This window comes from Pseudopipra pipra, chromosome 7 (assembly GCF_036250125.1).
Source record: "Pseudopipra pipra isolate bDixPip1 chromosome 7, bDixPip1.hap1, whole genome shotgun sequence".
NCBI lineage: Eukaryota > Metazoa > Chordata > Aves > Passeriformes > Pipridae > Pseudopipra > Pseudopipra pipra.
Genome location: NC_087555.1, coordinates 3924961 through 3940114, shown reverse-complemented (window position 1 = coordinate 3940114; position 15154 = coordinate 3924961). Strand labels below are relative to the sequence as shown.

Below are 15154 nucleotides of genomic sequence, written 5' to 3'. Positions count from 1 at the left end.
GATCCAGGAATACCAAAGGTACTGGGTCTCCCCACGCTCTTGACCATCAGAGAAGCATCGAAATCCTTAGGTAGAACTCCATAGAAGTATTTGATCAGCACAAACCAACCACAGGACCCCAGAATGGGTTGGGTTGGAAGGGACCTTAAAGCTCCTCCAGTGCCACCCCCTGCCAGGGACAGGGACACCTTCCACTAGCCCAGGTTGCTCCAAGCCCTGTCCAACCTGACCTTGAAAATCCTTCTGAACACTGGAAAGAAACCAAGCCCTGAGTGTATTGCTAAAACAGGAGGCAGAGGCAAAGACTGGTGTTCTTTACTCAAAGACATGTTGAAATGTAATCCTTCCTTTATTGCAGCCCTGGGTGCTTCCCCTGCTCTCCCAGAGCAGTTTCTATTCCCTTTAAAATTCTGCAGAGCCCAAAGTGTACAACAGCAGCCACTGTATAAATAAATCAAAAATAAAAATCAACCAACCCCTCAACTTCAGGACCTCCCAGCCTCTGCAGAGAAGACAACCTCTCCCAGTGAGCTATTCCCCACATCCTGCTCAAGAGGGTAAAGCTGGGGCTCCTTCCTAACCCTGCCACGCCAAGTCTGATCCCCACACCTGCACTGCTGGAGCAGCAGGTCTGGCTTTCACATGGCCCTTTCCTTTCTCTGCCATCAGTGAGCCCCGAGGATGAGGCTGGAAGGCAGGGGATGACCCAGAGATGGACTCACAGCCACGACTGCTCCCCAAGGGCAGACAGGCGGCAAAGGCAGAGCACATTTCAGCTGCAGTTCCCAATCTGCCCTCCCTGCTGGAGCACAGCTGGTGCTGCTGGAATGCACAGTTTGCAGTGCTCTAATCCAATTATGACTTTTGTAATGGTTAGAGTTCTGCTTTCACCCTGGCACAGCCATCCTGTGCATGCTGACCACTGCTAATCAATTCTCGGCAGCTGCAATCTGTTTTCCTACCCCTGGTTCAGACACCACGGGGGCAAAACACCCAAGACAAGTACTCACATGATGCAGGCAGGCTGTCACAAGAGAAAAACATACCCTGAGACCATCATCTGTTTGTGTTCTGTGTTACAACAGGCAGTAACACAGTTTGGGTCCCACCTGCAAGCCCCAGGTGCCTTGGGGGGTGCTGTGAATTAGCAGGGCTCAGAGAAGGGGAAGGGATTTGCAAGGAAACCCTCTGTAGATCCTCCTCAGAATAAGCCACCACAGTGTTGGACTCCTACCCAACCAACACCTTCCAGTCCCAAATTCTTTAGAGTTTTACTTCTGTGAGGTATTTAGGGACGTGTTTGTCTTCAAAATTACACCCCAGTGATGGGGCCTCAGTTACTCCGAGCAGCTGGTTTAATTCCCACTACCAGGAGGTCTCATCTCAGCCTCCATGTTCACTTCTCTTAAAAGGGCAAATCTGGAAAACTCCCCCAATCTGCCTGTGTTATTTTTGCCTTTTCTTTCACCTACATGGAAAGCAGCTCAGCCAAGGGAATTTATTGTAAGCAGCTATTAAATCACTGCTCACTGTTACAGTAAAATGTAGGTTTTGATTCACTAAATGAATATTCAAAATATTTTTTTTTTTAATTCAGTATCAATTCAGGTAAAGTCTTTCAAGAGAGGGAGAGAAGACATTTGGCCCTTGAAAAAACAATGAAAAATTATTATGGTGAGACAAAAAGACCTTTATATATCAGCTGCAAACTTCCACCCCCCTCTTACAGACGTGTCAGCCCTCCCTTGGAAGCTGGTTCATGGAGCCAGACAAGTTGCAACATCAAATACAGAGAGATCTTTGAAGTATGATTATAAAAACTGAAGATATATAAAGACAGACCCCTCCCCGGAAGTGTCCAAGGCCAGGCTGGACAGGGCTTGGAGCAATCTGGGCTAGTGGAAGGTGTCCCTGCCGGTGGAACAAGATGATTTTTAAGGTCCCTTCCAACCCAAACCATCCCGGGATTCTATCATATTTGTGTAGAAGAAAAATGCTTTACTGATTAAAATTCCTTCCTATGTTTTTTCCCCCACAGTAGATTTAATGAAGTGTGGGAGATTCACACTTGTGTGTAACATTTTCAGGATGTTTTCCAAGCCAGAAGCAAACACAAACTCACCACTTTCAGCTCCGGTACGGATCGGCTCAGCGTCCATTCCTGGCTATTTACAAAGGCATCTGTGAAAGAGGAGAACATTCCCAACGTCAGGATAATGACATTTAGTGGTCTGCTGCACACAATTTCATGCCAAGGCTCTGGCTGACCAAAATTCCCCCTGATTTCAGGAGACTGACAGTCCAACTTGACAAACACCAGGGGTTTGGACAAATCATATAAAAAAATCCAGAATCCCAGAAGTGCCCATTCCACACAGACCTGCCCTCAGCAGCAAGTCCACCCATCCCTCATGCCCTGGCTTTTGCAAGCCCAAACTACCTCCAGGCCTTCAGGGTTCTGCAAAGACTCTTCCAGTGTATCCAGGGTTAAACCATTTCCCATCCACCTTGACACATTCCTTCCCTACAGGAAAAGCCTTGGGCTGGTTGTCACACTAAACATCAGCGATTGCAGCTGCCACCATCCTCCCCACAGGTAAATGAGAAAATTTGCTGGTTCTAAAACATGTTATTTTCTACTGCACATCACACTCAATGTCAACAACTGCAGCCAGCAGAGTCGCTGGGAACATCCCTGCCCAGGGAGGGGAAAACATCTCTTTATTCATAAAACAGGCTATTTTTCTGTAGTAGAACCCAGACAGAAAGAAACCACAGAGCCATTTACTTTAGAATTCAATCAGAAGTACTGGGGGCAGGGGTTGATTTCTTGAAGAATGAATTAAGTTCATCACTGCTCCCAACAGAAATCAATTCCTTAGGGCTGCACCCAGGTCCAGCCTCACTGGCAATCCCACAGGGAGGACAGAAATAAGGCTCTATTTTTCTGGCTCCAAACATCATTTTGCTCCTTCCATAAAGGTCTGGCCAACTGTAAGCAAACAGAGTGTGGTCTTTCTGATACAAATCCAATCTGAATATTGATCAAAACCTCCCAAAAGCCAGGCAAACCAGCTGAGTGTCTGTGCCACACACACAGGATGCTCCTCCCGAGCAGAACAGCTCCAACTGCACAGGAATTAAACAGCAGAACAGCTCCCACTGCACAGGAATTAAACAGCAGAACAGCTCCCACTGTACAGGAACTAAACAGCAGAACAGCTCCCACTGTACAGGAATTAAACAGCAGAACAGCTCCCACTGTACAGGAATTGAACAGCACAGAGAGTCCTGGCATTCCAAACAATTCCTAATGCCACAGGAAGTAACAGGCAGAAACCTACACCTGGCCACGTTGTCCACAGGGGAGCAAAGGTTCTGCAAGCCACTGCTCCCCCTCCAACACACCCATCAGCTGAGGGAAAAGGCTCTTTCATTTGATCTTTTCATCTGGAGAATAAAGAACCTGGAGGCAATTCCCTATCCTCACTAACTTAAAAGACTATCGAAGCTTTCCCAGTGACCAACTGAAAACAATCTCAAAGCAAACCTGTATTTTCCAGTGTATCTCTATTAATAAATAAATTACTTTTGCTTCAATATTACAAAAAGACCCATCAGCCAGGAATTTGGAAGCCTTCCCCAGTTATATTTAACACATGGCTTTGTATTTCAGCTGTGAACTGACGCTGTACAGTGGGACATGTGTGTTTGTATGAAAACACAGGGAAAATAATCAGCATTTTGGTGTATTACAGATTGGAGCTGCCTCCCACGCACCCAACTGGAAGGAGAAGGAAAACCAAAGGCTCAGATTAAAATGCTCTGAAGACTCAGGTTAACCTCTGGCATCCCAGGTGCAAGACAAGACACTTGGGGTCATTTGGCTCCTGTTCCATGACCTGAAATATCCCATTCCATCAGAACCTGAGGCCACAGGAAAATTCTTTCTGTACCATGCCCAGGTGAAAATCACAAACAAGCAGAAATTTCCATTTGGGAACACTGCAGTGAGACCTGCTGCAGGAGCCTGAGGACTCCAAAGGCACACAGCTTGGGCGAGATGTTTTCTTCCCTTCCTGAGGGAAGCAATATTTTTCCTTACAGTGGGCAGTGGACTGGGGAGCTTTAGATTAGCTATTAGGTCCTGACAGGAACTACCCTTCTTCCTGGTTTGCTCTGAGCTACTGTGGATTTGGGAAGCAGTGGCTGCCCCATCCCTGGAAGTGTCCAAGGCCAGGTTGGACGGGGCTTGGAGCAACCTGGGCTAGTGGAAGGTGTCCCTGCCCATGGCAGGGGGTGGAATGAGATGGGCTTTAAGGTCCCTTCCAACCCAATCCATCCCATGAATCCATGATTCTACCCTGCATTCCCCTTCATAACCCCAGCTACCATTTACATTCCACAGCTCTGTTCCAAAACACTTTTCCCTGACAATTCCAGAACTATACATTTTTATGTATCAATATGTCCATATGGCATGATTTGAACAGACCTGCTTCTCCTTCCCCCATACCTGTGCATGCATCATTCCTTCCCTCATTACTGCAAAAGATGGATAAACAGAATCCCATTTTATCTGCAAGACTAAGCAGTGGGAGGACCAGCCAAGGCCAAACAACACAAGGAGGTTTCAGCTCCTCTGCAGATTCTCAGGATTCAAGGAAAACCATCAGTCTCAGGGCAAGTATTATCCCTGACTCGTGGAGGTTTACGTGTGTGAAACAAAATGAAAGCTCTCTATTAATGTCAACAAGCTTCAATAAAAAAGCAGCACTGGATTTCCTCACCACAGAAAATTCAAAATAGATGAAGAGCAGATCACTGCTACCAACTTGGAGAGGTGCAGAAACACCTCCCAAGCCAAAGGGCAGAGGTACAAGGGTAACAAGAACATCAGAAGCCCTGACACTTTAAATATTATTTTGGAAGATGTGTACATTCCCAAAGCACAAGTCAGGGAGGAGAGGCAACGAAACACAAGGAGGTTTGTGTGCCATCACTGGGATGGACACTGAACTACCCACTGACCAAGCTGGTTCTCAGAGGAATTCCTCAGGAAGGAATGATTTATTCCAAATTAATCCCAAGACCCATGGAAGTTCAGGTGAAAAGGTCAAATACTTAGAACATCACAGACAACCCCAGGGATTTGCCTTTTCTTCCTAAATAAAGGAAATTAACTTACAGCTACAGCACGACCCAAACACTGGATCCCTCACACCAGAGCAGGCAAAGCCCAAATTGTGAAGTCCACAAAAATCCTCTGCTGAAGCACCAAACCCCCCAACTACCACATGTGGATTTAAACATATTGGAAGAGATTTGCATAATAAACAGAACCACATGTATGAAGTTGACTGTTTGCATTACTGCCCGACTCTGGAATTCAAGTGAACTCAACCTTCATGTCTCACTACAGACTGTACATATGAAAGGAATGACTTCTGTCAATAATTAATCACAGTTGCATGTGCTGCTCATTTAACTTCTGGATCAGTGATCAAAAGCACCACACACTCACAGTGTCACTCGTGTCTTTTTAAAGCAGGCACCAAGATCATTTAAATTGCATTCTCCTTGCCAAGTTTACTTTTCCCCAACATGGTCTTCGTTTTTTTTTCATGTCCACCACCACATTCAGAGTTTCTCAGTTCCACTTCCTCATCACTACATTAAAGCACAAACTCCAGCAAGATCCTTGGCTATTTTAAAACCTCAGTTTAGTAACTCAGCTCCACCCAGAGGAACCTTCTATCTCAGTTCCAGTACTAAGAATGAGATGTATGCTCTATTTTGGTTCCCCATGAATCCCAGAAGGTTGGAAGGGACCTTACAGCTCATCTCATTCCACCTCTGCCATGGGCAGGGACACCTTCCACTAGCCCAGGTTGCTCCAAGCCCCGTCCAAGCTGGCCTTGGGCACTTCCAGGGATGGGGCAACACGTGTTGGGGTGAAATCTCAGGAGTTGGTGGCCATTCTTGGCCAGGTCTCTGCACTCCAAGGCACAGAACAGCAGACAGCTTCCAGAAAAGCTCTGCTCAAAATTTTCAAACAGAAGAATTTACTTCTTCAAAGCCAGGAATTATCACTAAAAACTAAATATTCGCAGAACAAAGTTAAAGAGAGACAACATCCATCATTTGGAAGAGGGGAGTGAAGTCGCACATGAAAACTGGAGGGGTTTCACAGCCTTTCTGGAAACAACCACAGCCCCAGCCTGCCCCAGTGTCCAGCAGGCTATTTCATTCATCCTTGAATTTGAATGCTGGAAGCCCTCTCCTAAATCCACTCACCTTCCTGCCACGGGCAGTTGCAGCAAGGCAGCTGATCAGACCTCAGAGTCAACAGTTTTAACTGGGGCCAATTAGATTTACATCACCCTCTCCATCCTTTGGGCCCCTCTGCTCAAAGAACCCCCCCAAGCCAATAAAGTCTGTCTGTTGATTAATATTTTAGGAGAGCCTAAGCTGCCTCAAAACCATCCCAGCAGCCCCCCATGGGCAGTGCCAGCACAGCAGCCTCTCCCCCACCGGCCCTTGTGCCACTAACCTTGTTTTGCCCTTTTTTTCCCCCCAAATCTCTCACAGCTTTCTCTGCCTCTGATCCAGATGAAAACCCAGTGGCAAACCTGACCAAAAGGAGGGATGAGGGAAGGGCGGGCAGATGTCTCTGCAGGACAACATGAAAAGATTGAAATCTTCCACAATTCTTGGAAAGCTTCTTAGCAAGAGCTTCCCTCAGGCAATCCCAACATTCCTTTGCTGTCCTTTTAAATGAGGAAAAGCTATAAATAAATAAAAAATAGAAAAGCCATGGGATTTCTCTGGAAACACTCAGCAAAAGATCCTTTTTGCTAAGAACAGGAGCCCTCAAAAACACATGAATGAAGTTAAAAGTACCAACAGCCACATCACACCCTGCTCCCTCTTCAATAATTTCTGCATTACAAGCAATATTTAGAGTTACTTCTGACTTTGAAATAAAAACCTGAGAGTGAAAAGGTACAGAAAACATTCCTACAAGCTCCCACTTGCCCACGAGGATGCACACAAGGCCACACGTGTCTTTCTTGGAGCCGTATCAAAGCAGCACTTTCAGGACGTGCTTCCCAAAGCTCCTGTGCTAATTTTCTTAGCAAAGAGGGAAATATGCAGCTTTTGGGTTGAGACTTGTGATACTCCTCAAAGATGCATTTTTCAGGAGGGGTAATCTCACAGCACATCCTCCCAACCCAGCCCCCTTCACTTCAAGTCAAAGCACCGACTCAGTTCCAACAGAAAACAGCAGAAAAACATCCTGACATGTTTATTTCTAAGCTTTGCATAAAATATTATTTGGAAGAGTGTGCCACGTTCCAAAAGGCCCTTTTTTCATCTTATATGGGGCTCTCAGCAACCTGTTCCAGTGGAAGGCGTCCCTGGCCATGGCAGGGGGTGGAATGGGATGAGCTTTAAGGTTCCTTCCAAATCAAACCATTCTGTGATTCTGTGAATTTTCTCATTTATCTCAGACCTGTTTAAAAAAAAAACAAAAAAAAACCAACAAAACAAAAAACCAGTTTTTCATATGGATTCTCTCTGTTTATATGTTTATGTGGTGTAATATATATTACACCAAACAACAGCTACAAAGCAATAACAAACAAAACACTTAGAAAAGCAATTCAGCAGTATCAGGATAATTTAAGGTTTTTTCCTTCCTCACTCAGTTTGATTAGAATTATGGATTATCTGGCTTCACACTGTATGCCAGTAAGGAGATGGGTAGTTGCAGCAGTAATTCCTAACAGTCCCCTTTTTCTTTCTTGAATTGCAGCTGTCATTTACAATTCTAGGGCAGTTTAAGCAAAAAGCATCATTGCAGGGTGGCCCTGTCCCCTCCAAGCCCTCCTCCCTCCAGCTCCAGGTGGGAACCCCAGCCAGGCTCTGGGAATCACATCCCAGCACTGCCCAGCACTGTGTTTACACCTGGTTAACAGCATTAATGCACACACTGCAGAGGAGTCACAAAAACTGCCACAGAGCAACTCAACTACAGCCCTAAAGGCAGAGGGACTGGGGCAGCTGTCAGTTTAAGGCTCCTCCCCTCCTCCCAACGTTGTCAGGATGGATAAAATCCCACAGTTCCAACATAAATGTTTGATATTGGACAGATTTATTCCTGGCCATCCCCACTTGCTAATTGTAAATGGGAGAACAGCTCTAAGCTCAGCACCTTTAAGGCATCAGGCACCTCAGCCCAACCTCGTCAGAGCCCTGCAGATCTCTGACATCTGAAAAACCTTCCCCTGTAACTGAGACCTGTATTAAACAGATATTTAGGTCAAACCCCTAATCTCTCTTCCAACAGCAGCTGGCAGCTGCAGCAGTGTTATCCTTTGTGCTGCCATGGAAACAAAGGGAGGACCAGGATGCAAAGAGCTGCACACTCTCCACAGCCAGGAGCCAGCCTTTCCCAAAATTCACTGCTGGGCTCTCACATGGCACTTGGGTTCTGTCTGGAACTTTTAAATTGCTGATACTGAGAGGGTTTTAGTTGTATTGCCCCTCATCTCTCTCACAGCCACACTCAACCTTGCTCAACACAGTTTTTGAGTGGGTGCAGAGGCATTATCTCCTCAGCTCCCACAGCTGGGGTAACCCCACACTCCCTAAAACAGCACGGAATGATGGATAATGTATGCAAGTATACTCCCAAAACCAGTCTCATGTTTGAAGTTTTACATCTAACGCCACCAAATTATTTGTTTTGTCTGTAAATATAATATAGCTCCAACCACAACTTGTCATCTTAGCCCTCCCCACCCCCCCAAAACAGCCCCTCAAAAACCCCAGAACCAAACAGACTATTATTTCAGCTCTAAGCTGTTTACAAGGAAAAATAAATTACATACTTAATAAGAAAACCTTCCCATTCCCTGTGTTTTCCCAGCAGGTCAGGTCCTGGAGCTGACATACGGTGTAAGAGAAATTATTATCCCAGAGATGAAACACAGTTTTCTCTTGAGACAACTCTCATTGGGAGAAGCAAAGTACATAGCAACAAGGGATTTTCTGAGTGAGGACCATCAGGATTCCAGCTCAATTCCAGTACAATGCACATTTCTTAATACTCAGCCTCACCCCCAGGAGAAAAGTGACACCCCTTTTCCAACAGGGCAATGACAACCCCAGAAAGCTGACACAGAGAAAATGAAAGCATCACTGTAATAAAACTGCCCCCTGCTCCAATAAAACTGGGGAAGGAAATGATCATCTCTGCCGTGCAATGGAATAACACATCTTTTTTTCAGGCAATAAACTGCATTTTTGTAAGCACCAAAGCCTCAGAGAAATGGAGGTAAACACACAATTACAGCAGTATTGGAGTCCAGGAAGAAAAAGAAGGCATTGGAATGAAATGTTTAGTAAATGCCTTGTTTTGTTGGGTCTACCCAAAAGCAGGGCAGCATCAAAGGTGAGGTCTGTTTTCCACCACCTCCTGTCCCAGGGGAAGGGCAGTGCCAGCACAGGAAAGATTATCCCCTGTGTAACCAAGTGAAAACCTGGAGATAAGAGTTTGAGCTGTTCCAGCCACACTAAGAACAGCAGGAGGGAGAATCCAGGACTGAACCCATGTCCCAGCAAAGATGTCCAAAGTACCCAAAATGAGAGCAATCGTAGCCCACGCTGCCTTTCCCGACCACAGAGACAAACAGGGAATTAGCCTTTCTTATCCAAAACTGAATATTAATGAGGAACCTTCCTGTGAAGCATCCAAGATGAAAAGGGACAGCTCCTACAGCTGGCACAAGAAGAATCAGTGGCAAAGGACAAATTAAAAAAGATGAATTGGAGGAAAAAGAAAAGAACATTTTAAAACAATATGGAAACAGATTTTGTCTGGCAAGGCAGAAAGAAAAGTCACAAAGTCACAGTAGAGATGCAAAAAAGTGACTGAGACTCTTTGCTTGGCAGGCTGAAAAGACTTTCAGCTTTTCAAATAGGCAAAAAATTAACCAGGGGAACTTGGTGCCTACTTAGCTGAGAAGAACACAGTATCAGGGAATATCCTGAGCTGGAAGGGACCCACAAAGACCATCCAGTCCAGTTCCTGGCCCTGCCCAGGCCCATCCCCAAGAGTCACACCCTGTGCCCCAGAGGATCATCCAAACCCTCCTGGAGCTCTGGCAGCCTTGGTGCTGTGCCCACTGCCCTGGGGAGCCTGGTCAGTGCCCAACCACCCTCTGGGGGAGGAACCTTTTCCTGAGATCCACTAAACTTCCCTGACACAGCTTTAGCAACAATACTCAATAAAACCCAAGTATACCATGAGTCAGCCTGCTCAGGATTTCCACCACTGGGACTGCACAGAAGAGTCTGTGCTGGGGTAACACCTGAGCATCACCCAAATTTAATCAGCAGAACGTGAAGCAGGTTGTGGTAAATGAGCAAAACCACAGCAAGCTCTGGGGGGAACAAAGGCACAGGAGAAAGGAGATAAAGGGACTATCAGGTCACGCTTCATAAAACGGTGACAAAAGCACAAACTCTTAAGACTGGTAAACACCAAACCCCAGACTAAAAATTTACAGGGACCTGCAGTAACAGGACAAGGCTTCCCACTGCCAGAGGGCAGGGTTAGATGGGATACTGGGAAGGAATTGTTCCCTGGGAGGGTGGGGAGGCCCTGGCACAGGTTGCCCAGAGAAGCTGTGGCTGCCCCTGGATTCCTGGAAGTATCCAAGGCCAGGTTGGATGGGGCTTGGAGCACCCTGGGCTGGTGGAAGGTGTCCCTGCCCATGGCAGAGGGTGGAATGAGATGAGCTTTGAGGTCCCTTCCAAGCCAAACCACTCTGTGAGTGTGAACAAGCAGTTCAGGCAGGAGCAGCCCTTCCCCATAGACACAACCCCCAGTACTGCACTCCCTGCTGTGCATCCCTGCTCAGGGCTCCCACTGCCAGGGTCCTGCAGGGACTCACAGCTCAATTGTCTTTCAGATTATAAAAAAGGGGAAAAATATTGGGCTGGGGTTTAATCTGCCTCTTACTAGTTTCACAACACACTTGTTAATCCTTAGGCAGGAAGGGATAAACCAGAGTGACTCCATCTTTACCTTCCCCTCCTCTCTCACGATGACCCCTCTCGCCTTCCCCTCCCCAGGCTGCCCCACTGCTCAGTGGGAGGCTCCTGCCTGGACCAAACACTGTCTTTCTAACACCCCTTTTTGCTCTCCTATACCTATTTCCAGAGGTGAGGTCCACCATCGCCCCCCAAAGCCTCCTGAGATGGCCACACTAGGCCTGTTTAATGGAAACAGGATCACAGAATCCCTCAGTTTGGAAAAGACCTCTGAGATCACAGAGTCCAACCTTTGACTGATCACCTCCTTGTCAACTAGACCAGAGCACTAAGAGATAGGACAAATCACTCTGTTGTTCTCTCCTCTCTGCTTTGAGCCCTGCAGAGCCAAGATCTCTGCCCAGACTTATAGCTCACTGAGAGCTGTGACACGAGCCAGGCTTGTCCTCTGCCCGTGCCACCCTCCCCAGCCACCCACAGCAAGTTCAATCCTCCAAGATATCCATCACCAACCACCCCAAGGTTCGCCTGGAGCTCTGCACAACCTGGTTTTCACTTTCCCAGGGCATTTATCAATATCTTAACTTGAAGAGGTTGCAGCAGATTCCTCCAAGGTTTGCTGCTGGTTTTTTTTTTCAATGGGAAAAATCATGTATTCCTATACATGATTTTCTTATTTTGAAAAGGTTTTATACACAAGAGGACCCTCCCTCTTATCTGATGGCAGCTCAGCTCAAGTCTTCAGGCAGAGAAATTCTCGCAGTCACCAAAACGAACAGATTTCCCCTACAGAACTCTAGTAAACATGAGGTATGATTTCCCCCATAAAAGCAGAGCCTGCCCTTCCTCAATGCCTCATTTCCCCATCCATCTACAGATGGGGATTATTACTCTCCATTCCAGCTTGGTGCTTGCACACTGTGAGTGTGATTAATGTGGACAGAGGCAAACTCTGCCCCTCATCACACCCCAGCAGCCACGATGAAGTCAGTGCAGTTTAATGGGTGTGATCCAGTAACTCAGTTAAACCCATACTCTCCCCATCCCTAAATGCTCTTCCCTCTCAGGGAACCTGCACACGAGACCACAAGTGATGGTGTGACTGAGGGTTCTTTATTCCTTGCTGCCCTGGACCATGTGGTGCAGCCACAGCACACAGGCGCCAAAACAGACAGTATCCAAGTTCAGTGACTTACACATCCACTCATGGCCCAACTTCCTTGCTTGCCCACCAAAAGCTGTGCTCTGGCATCATCTGATCATTCAGATGGGCTTTTATTTGAGGCTCCAGAGAGCGGGCCCAGCGTGTTTGTACAGAAGTACATCTCCAAAAACAGCTCCCCTCTCCACAAGGGAAATGATGACTTGTTTATGCAACACATTTCTGAAAACATTTTTTAGAACTGGAGTCATGTCTCCCAGATTGCTATGCTGGTTGTCAAAACAGAGCCTCTTTTTCCCTGACTATACCATATGCAATCCTAAATCCACTTTCCCTAACTTGATATCACCCATGCAAGATTTGGAGATGATCAGTGGAAAACACACAAATGAGACACTGTTCTCCAGAGAACGGCCCAGCAGGAATAATCTGAGAAGGTTTATATTTATTAGCCTGATGCACATCTAACTTGTTTAAACAAGGCTTTTGTCAAACGTCAAAAAAAAGTTCCTGAAATCCAAGGCTTGCTCTCCAAGGGAATTAATGCTGAGCTGCAACCAACGCACAAGCCTTGGTTACAGCAACAAGGAAACACTGCAAAGGGGCCCCATTTTATTTCCAGGGCACACAGACCTGCTAAGAGAGAAAGGTTTATTCCCTGGGGCCAAGATGGAGAACCTGGAGCAGGAAACTGGGGTGGGAGCAGGTCCTGGGAACACCTGCCCTGTGTCTGTGTGGATGGGACTGTCTCCCTGACCTCACGGGTGAGGAGAGGGTCCTCTGACACTTCCCAGTACAGGCAGATGCCCTGGATGCTCTCCCTACCCTGTCTCCTTCCCCAGGGGAATGCCCAGACTCAGCTTTGGCAGCACACAAAGCAGTGCAGACACTCAGCTCAGGTGCTTCCCCTGCCCAATTAGTTTTTAGTTTCCTGTAATAAGGATTGAACATGCTGCCTAAGAGACTGTTATCCACCAAAACATTAAACCATCACAGATCCATCAGAGCATCCCTAAAAACCTGGGAATTATCACTGCACAGCTGAGCAAGGGACCAGGTCCTGGAGCTGAGAGAAAGCCAAGCAAGGAGGGAAGGGCTCAGGGCTGGCAGCACCTCTTACATGAAAACTGCCTAAAACATAACAGTTCATAAAGGTAATGTGTGACTAAATGCTTCATTAGCAAAGAGTTTCCTTCCCCAACTTCCTATTTAAAAAGCACCTGCTATCTCCAGGCATTTAAAAAAACATGGGACCCGTGCAAGTATTTATTTTGGAAACTCAAAATATCGGTCAGATGAACTTTAGACTCAGTGACTGTAACACAAAGCCTCTTTCAACAACTCTCACTGGCAGATAAAGCTGCAAGTTTGTAGGAAGCCAGAAGTGAGGAAATCAACCTCTGGGATCCCAAGGTGCAGCAGCTCTCGCTCCTTCACCTTTGCCCTCCTGAAAGTGTGTCCCAGCTCACTCTCCACCCTCCTGGAGAGGCCTCACAGTCCATCCTACACCCCCTGAACAATCAGTGCAACATCTGAGATCTGAATCAAGACAGAACCATTGCAAGCACCAGCTTACTAATCCTTCTCCATTTGAGGCATATAAAGCTGAACCTTTAGCTTTGCTAAAACTGGTAATACAACATTTTTTAAAAACACTCATTCAGGAATCAAACTGTTGTGGGTCTCTGCAAAAATCCTGCCCTCTGGCTACGTTCTTATTTGTGTTTCCTGGGTGAAGTGTGTTTTCCAAGCTTCATCAGGTTCCCATCACCTCAGGCACGTACTTTACACTCAAATCACTGCACTAGAAATGGTATCTTTAGAGAAGCCCACGCAGAGCTCAAGAATCAGAAAACTGTTTTGTTCACCTAAGAGACCAGCACCTCTGTCCTACAGTCCTGGCTCTGATGCTTGTTGCACTCAAGACTGTACAACATGCAAATGACCCTTATTAAAGGAGAATTTGGAAAGGAATAATCTATTTTTGCACGTTCTCTTGTGCATCTTGACCTACAACATACTCTAGAAGCCAGGCTGAAAACAGACTCCTGCTAAATCCCTGCATCTAAACACTTAAAGAATTGCTCTCCCTTCAAATCCTGTTCCCTTTTAATGCCATAACCTCCTACTGCCTTTTCACAAGGTGAGAAAGGAATTCTAGAGGCCAGTTATCCCATGATCAGCTCTGCCCCTGTGTGAAGCTGTTCTTTGGAGCCTTGTGATGGCCATGGCCGTGCCAACCAACCAGACATACTGCAAGCTTCATGTTCTGGGTGCAAAAATGGCAGTTTCTCCATTTTTTCCACCTGGAGACTTCCCTCCGAATCTGCAAACCACACCTGTGCTATGAAAATGCCCTGGGGTCCCCCCACACCACCCTCTGGCAGAGCAGAGCAGGGCACAGGAGAGCTTAAACCACAGCAATTTGAGACCAGGGGTGTCAAATATTTTGACCATCCTTTCTGTCAGGCACAGCAACGATGACACTGGGCTCAGCATATTGACCCCAATGTTCTGCTGATTTTTCATTGTGAAAACAAGGCTGACAATTCCTGTCCCACCTCCCACGGTGCTCCCAAAGCTGCTCTCCAAGGGGAACTCGGGCTGCCTTTAGGATCCCACATACACAGACGTATGGCCAGCACATCAAGGCAGCTACTGCTGCAGATCAAAACAATTCCTGGCTCCTCCTCCCCGTTTAAAGGGCTTTAGCTTTTCCCAGGCAGCAGGACAGCCCAGTGCAGGCTGCAGCTGCTGGCAACAACTGGAGCCGACCCCGGTAGAGCTACAGGATTTGAAGTTTTTTAAGCTACAGTGCATAAGAGTTCACATCCCAGAGTGAAAACAAAGCAAACCCCAAAATAAACTTCACTGTCTTACTAATTAAAGGGATTCGTTGCTCCAGGAAGGCCAACACAAACCACTGCT

General features: G+C 46.7%; 1 protein-coding gene across 14 annotated transcripts in view; it reads right to left on the bottom strand.

The window, feature by feature from the left end:
- Positions 1–15154, bottom strand: part of LOC135416934 (arf-GAP with GTPase, ANK repeat and PH domain-containing protein 1) — a 319524-nt gene that overhangs the window by 220172 nt on the left and 84198 nt on the right. For all 14 annotated transcript variants that reach the window (XM_064660296.1, XM_064660297.1, XM_064660301.1 and 11 more), the window contains exon 2: positions 2123–2181. In XM_064660296.1, the coding sequence (XP_064516366.1) occupies positions 2123–2181 (59 nt within the window). The remainder of the gene's footprint in view (positions 1–2122; positions 2182–15154) is intronic.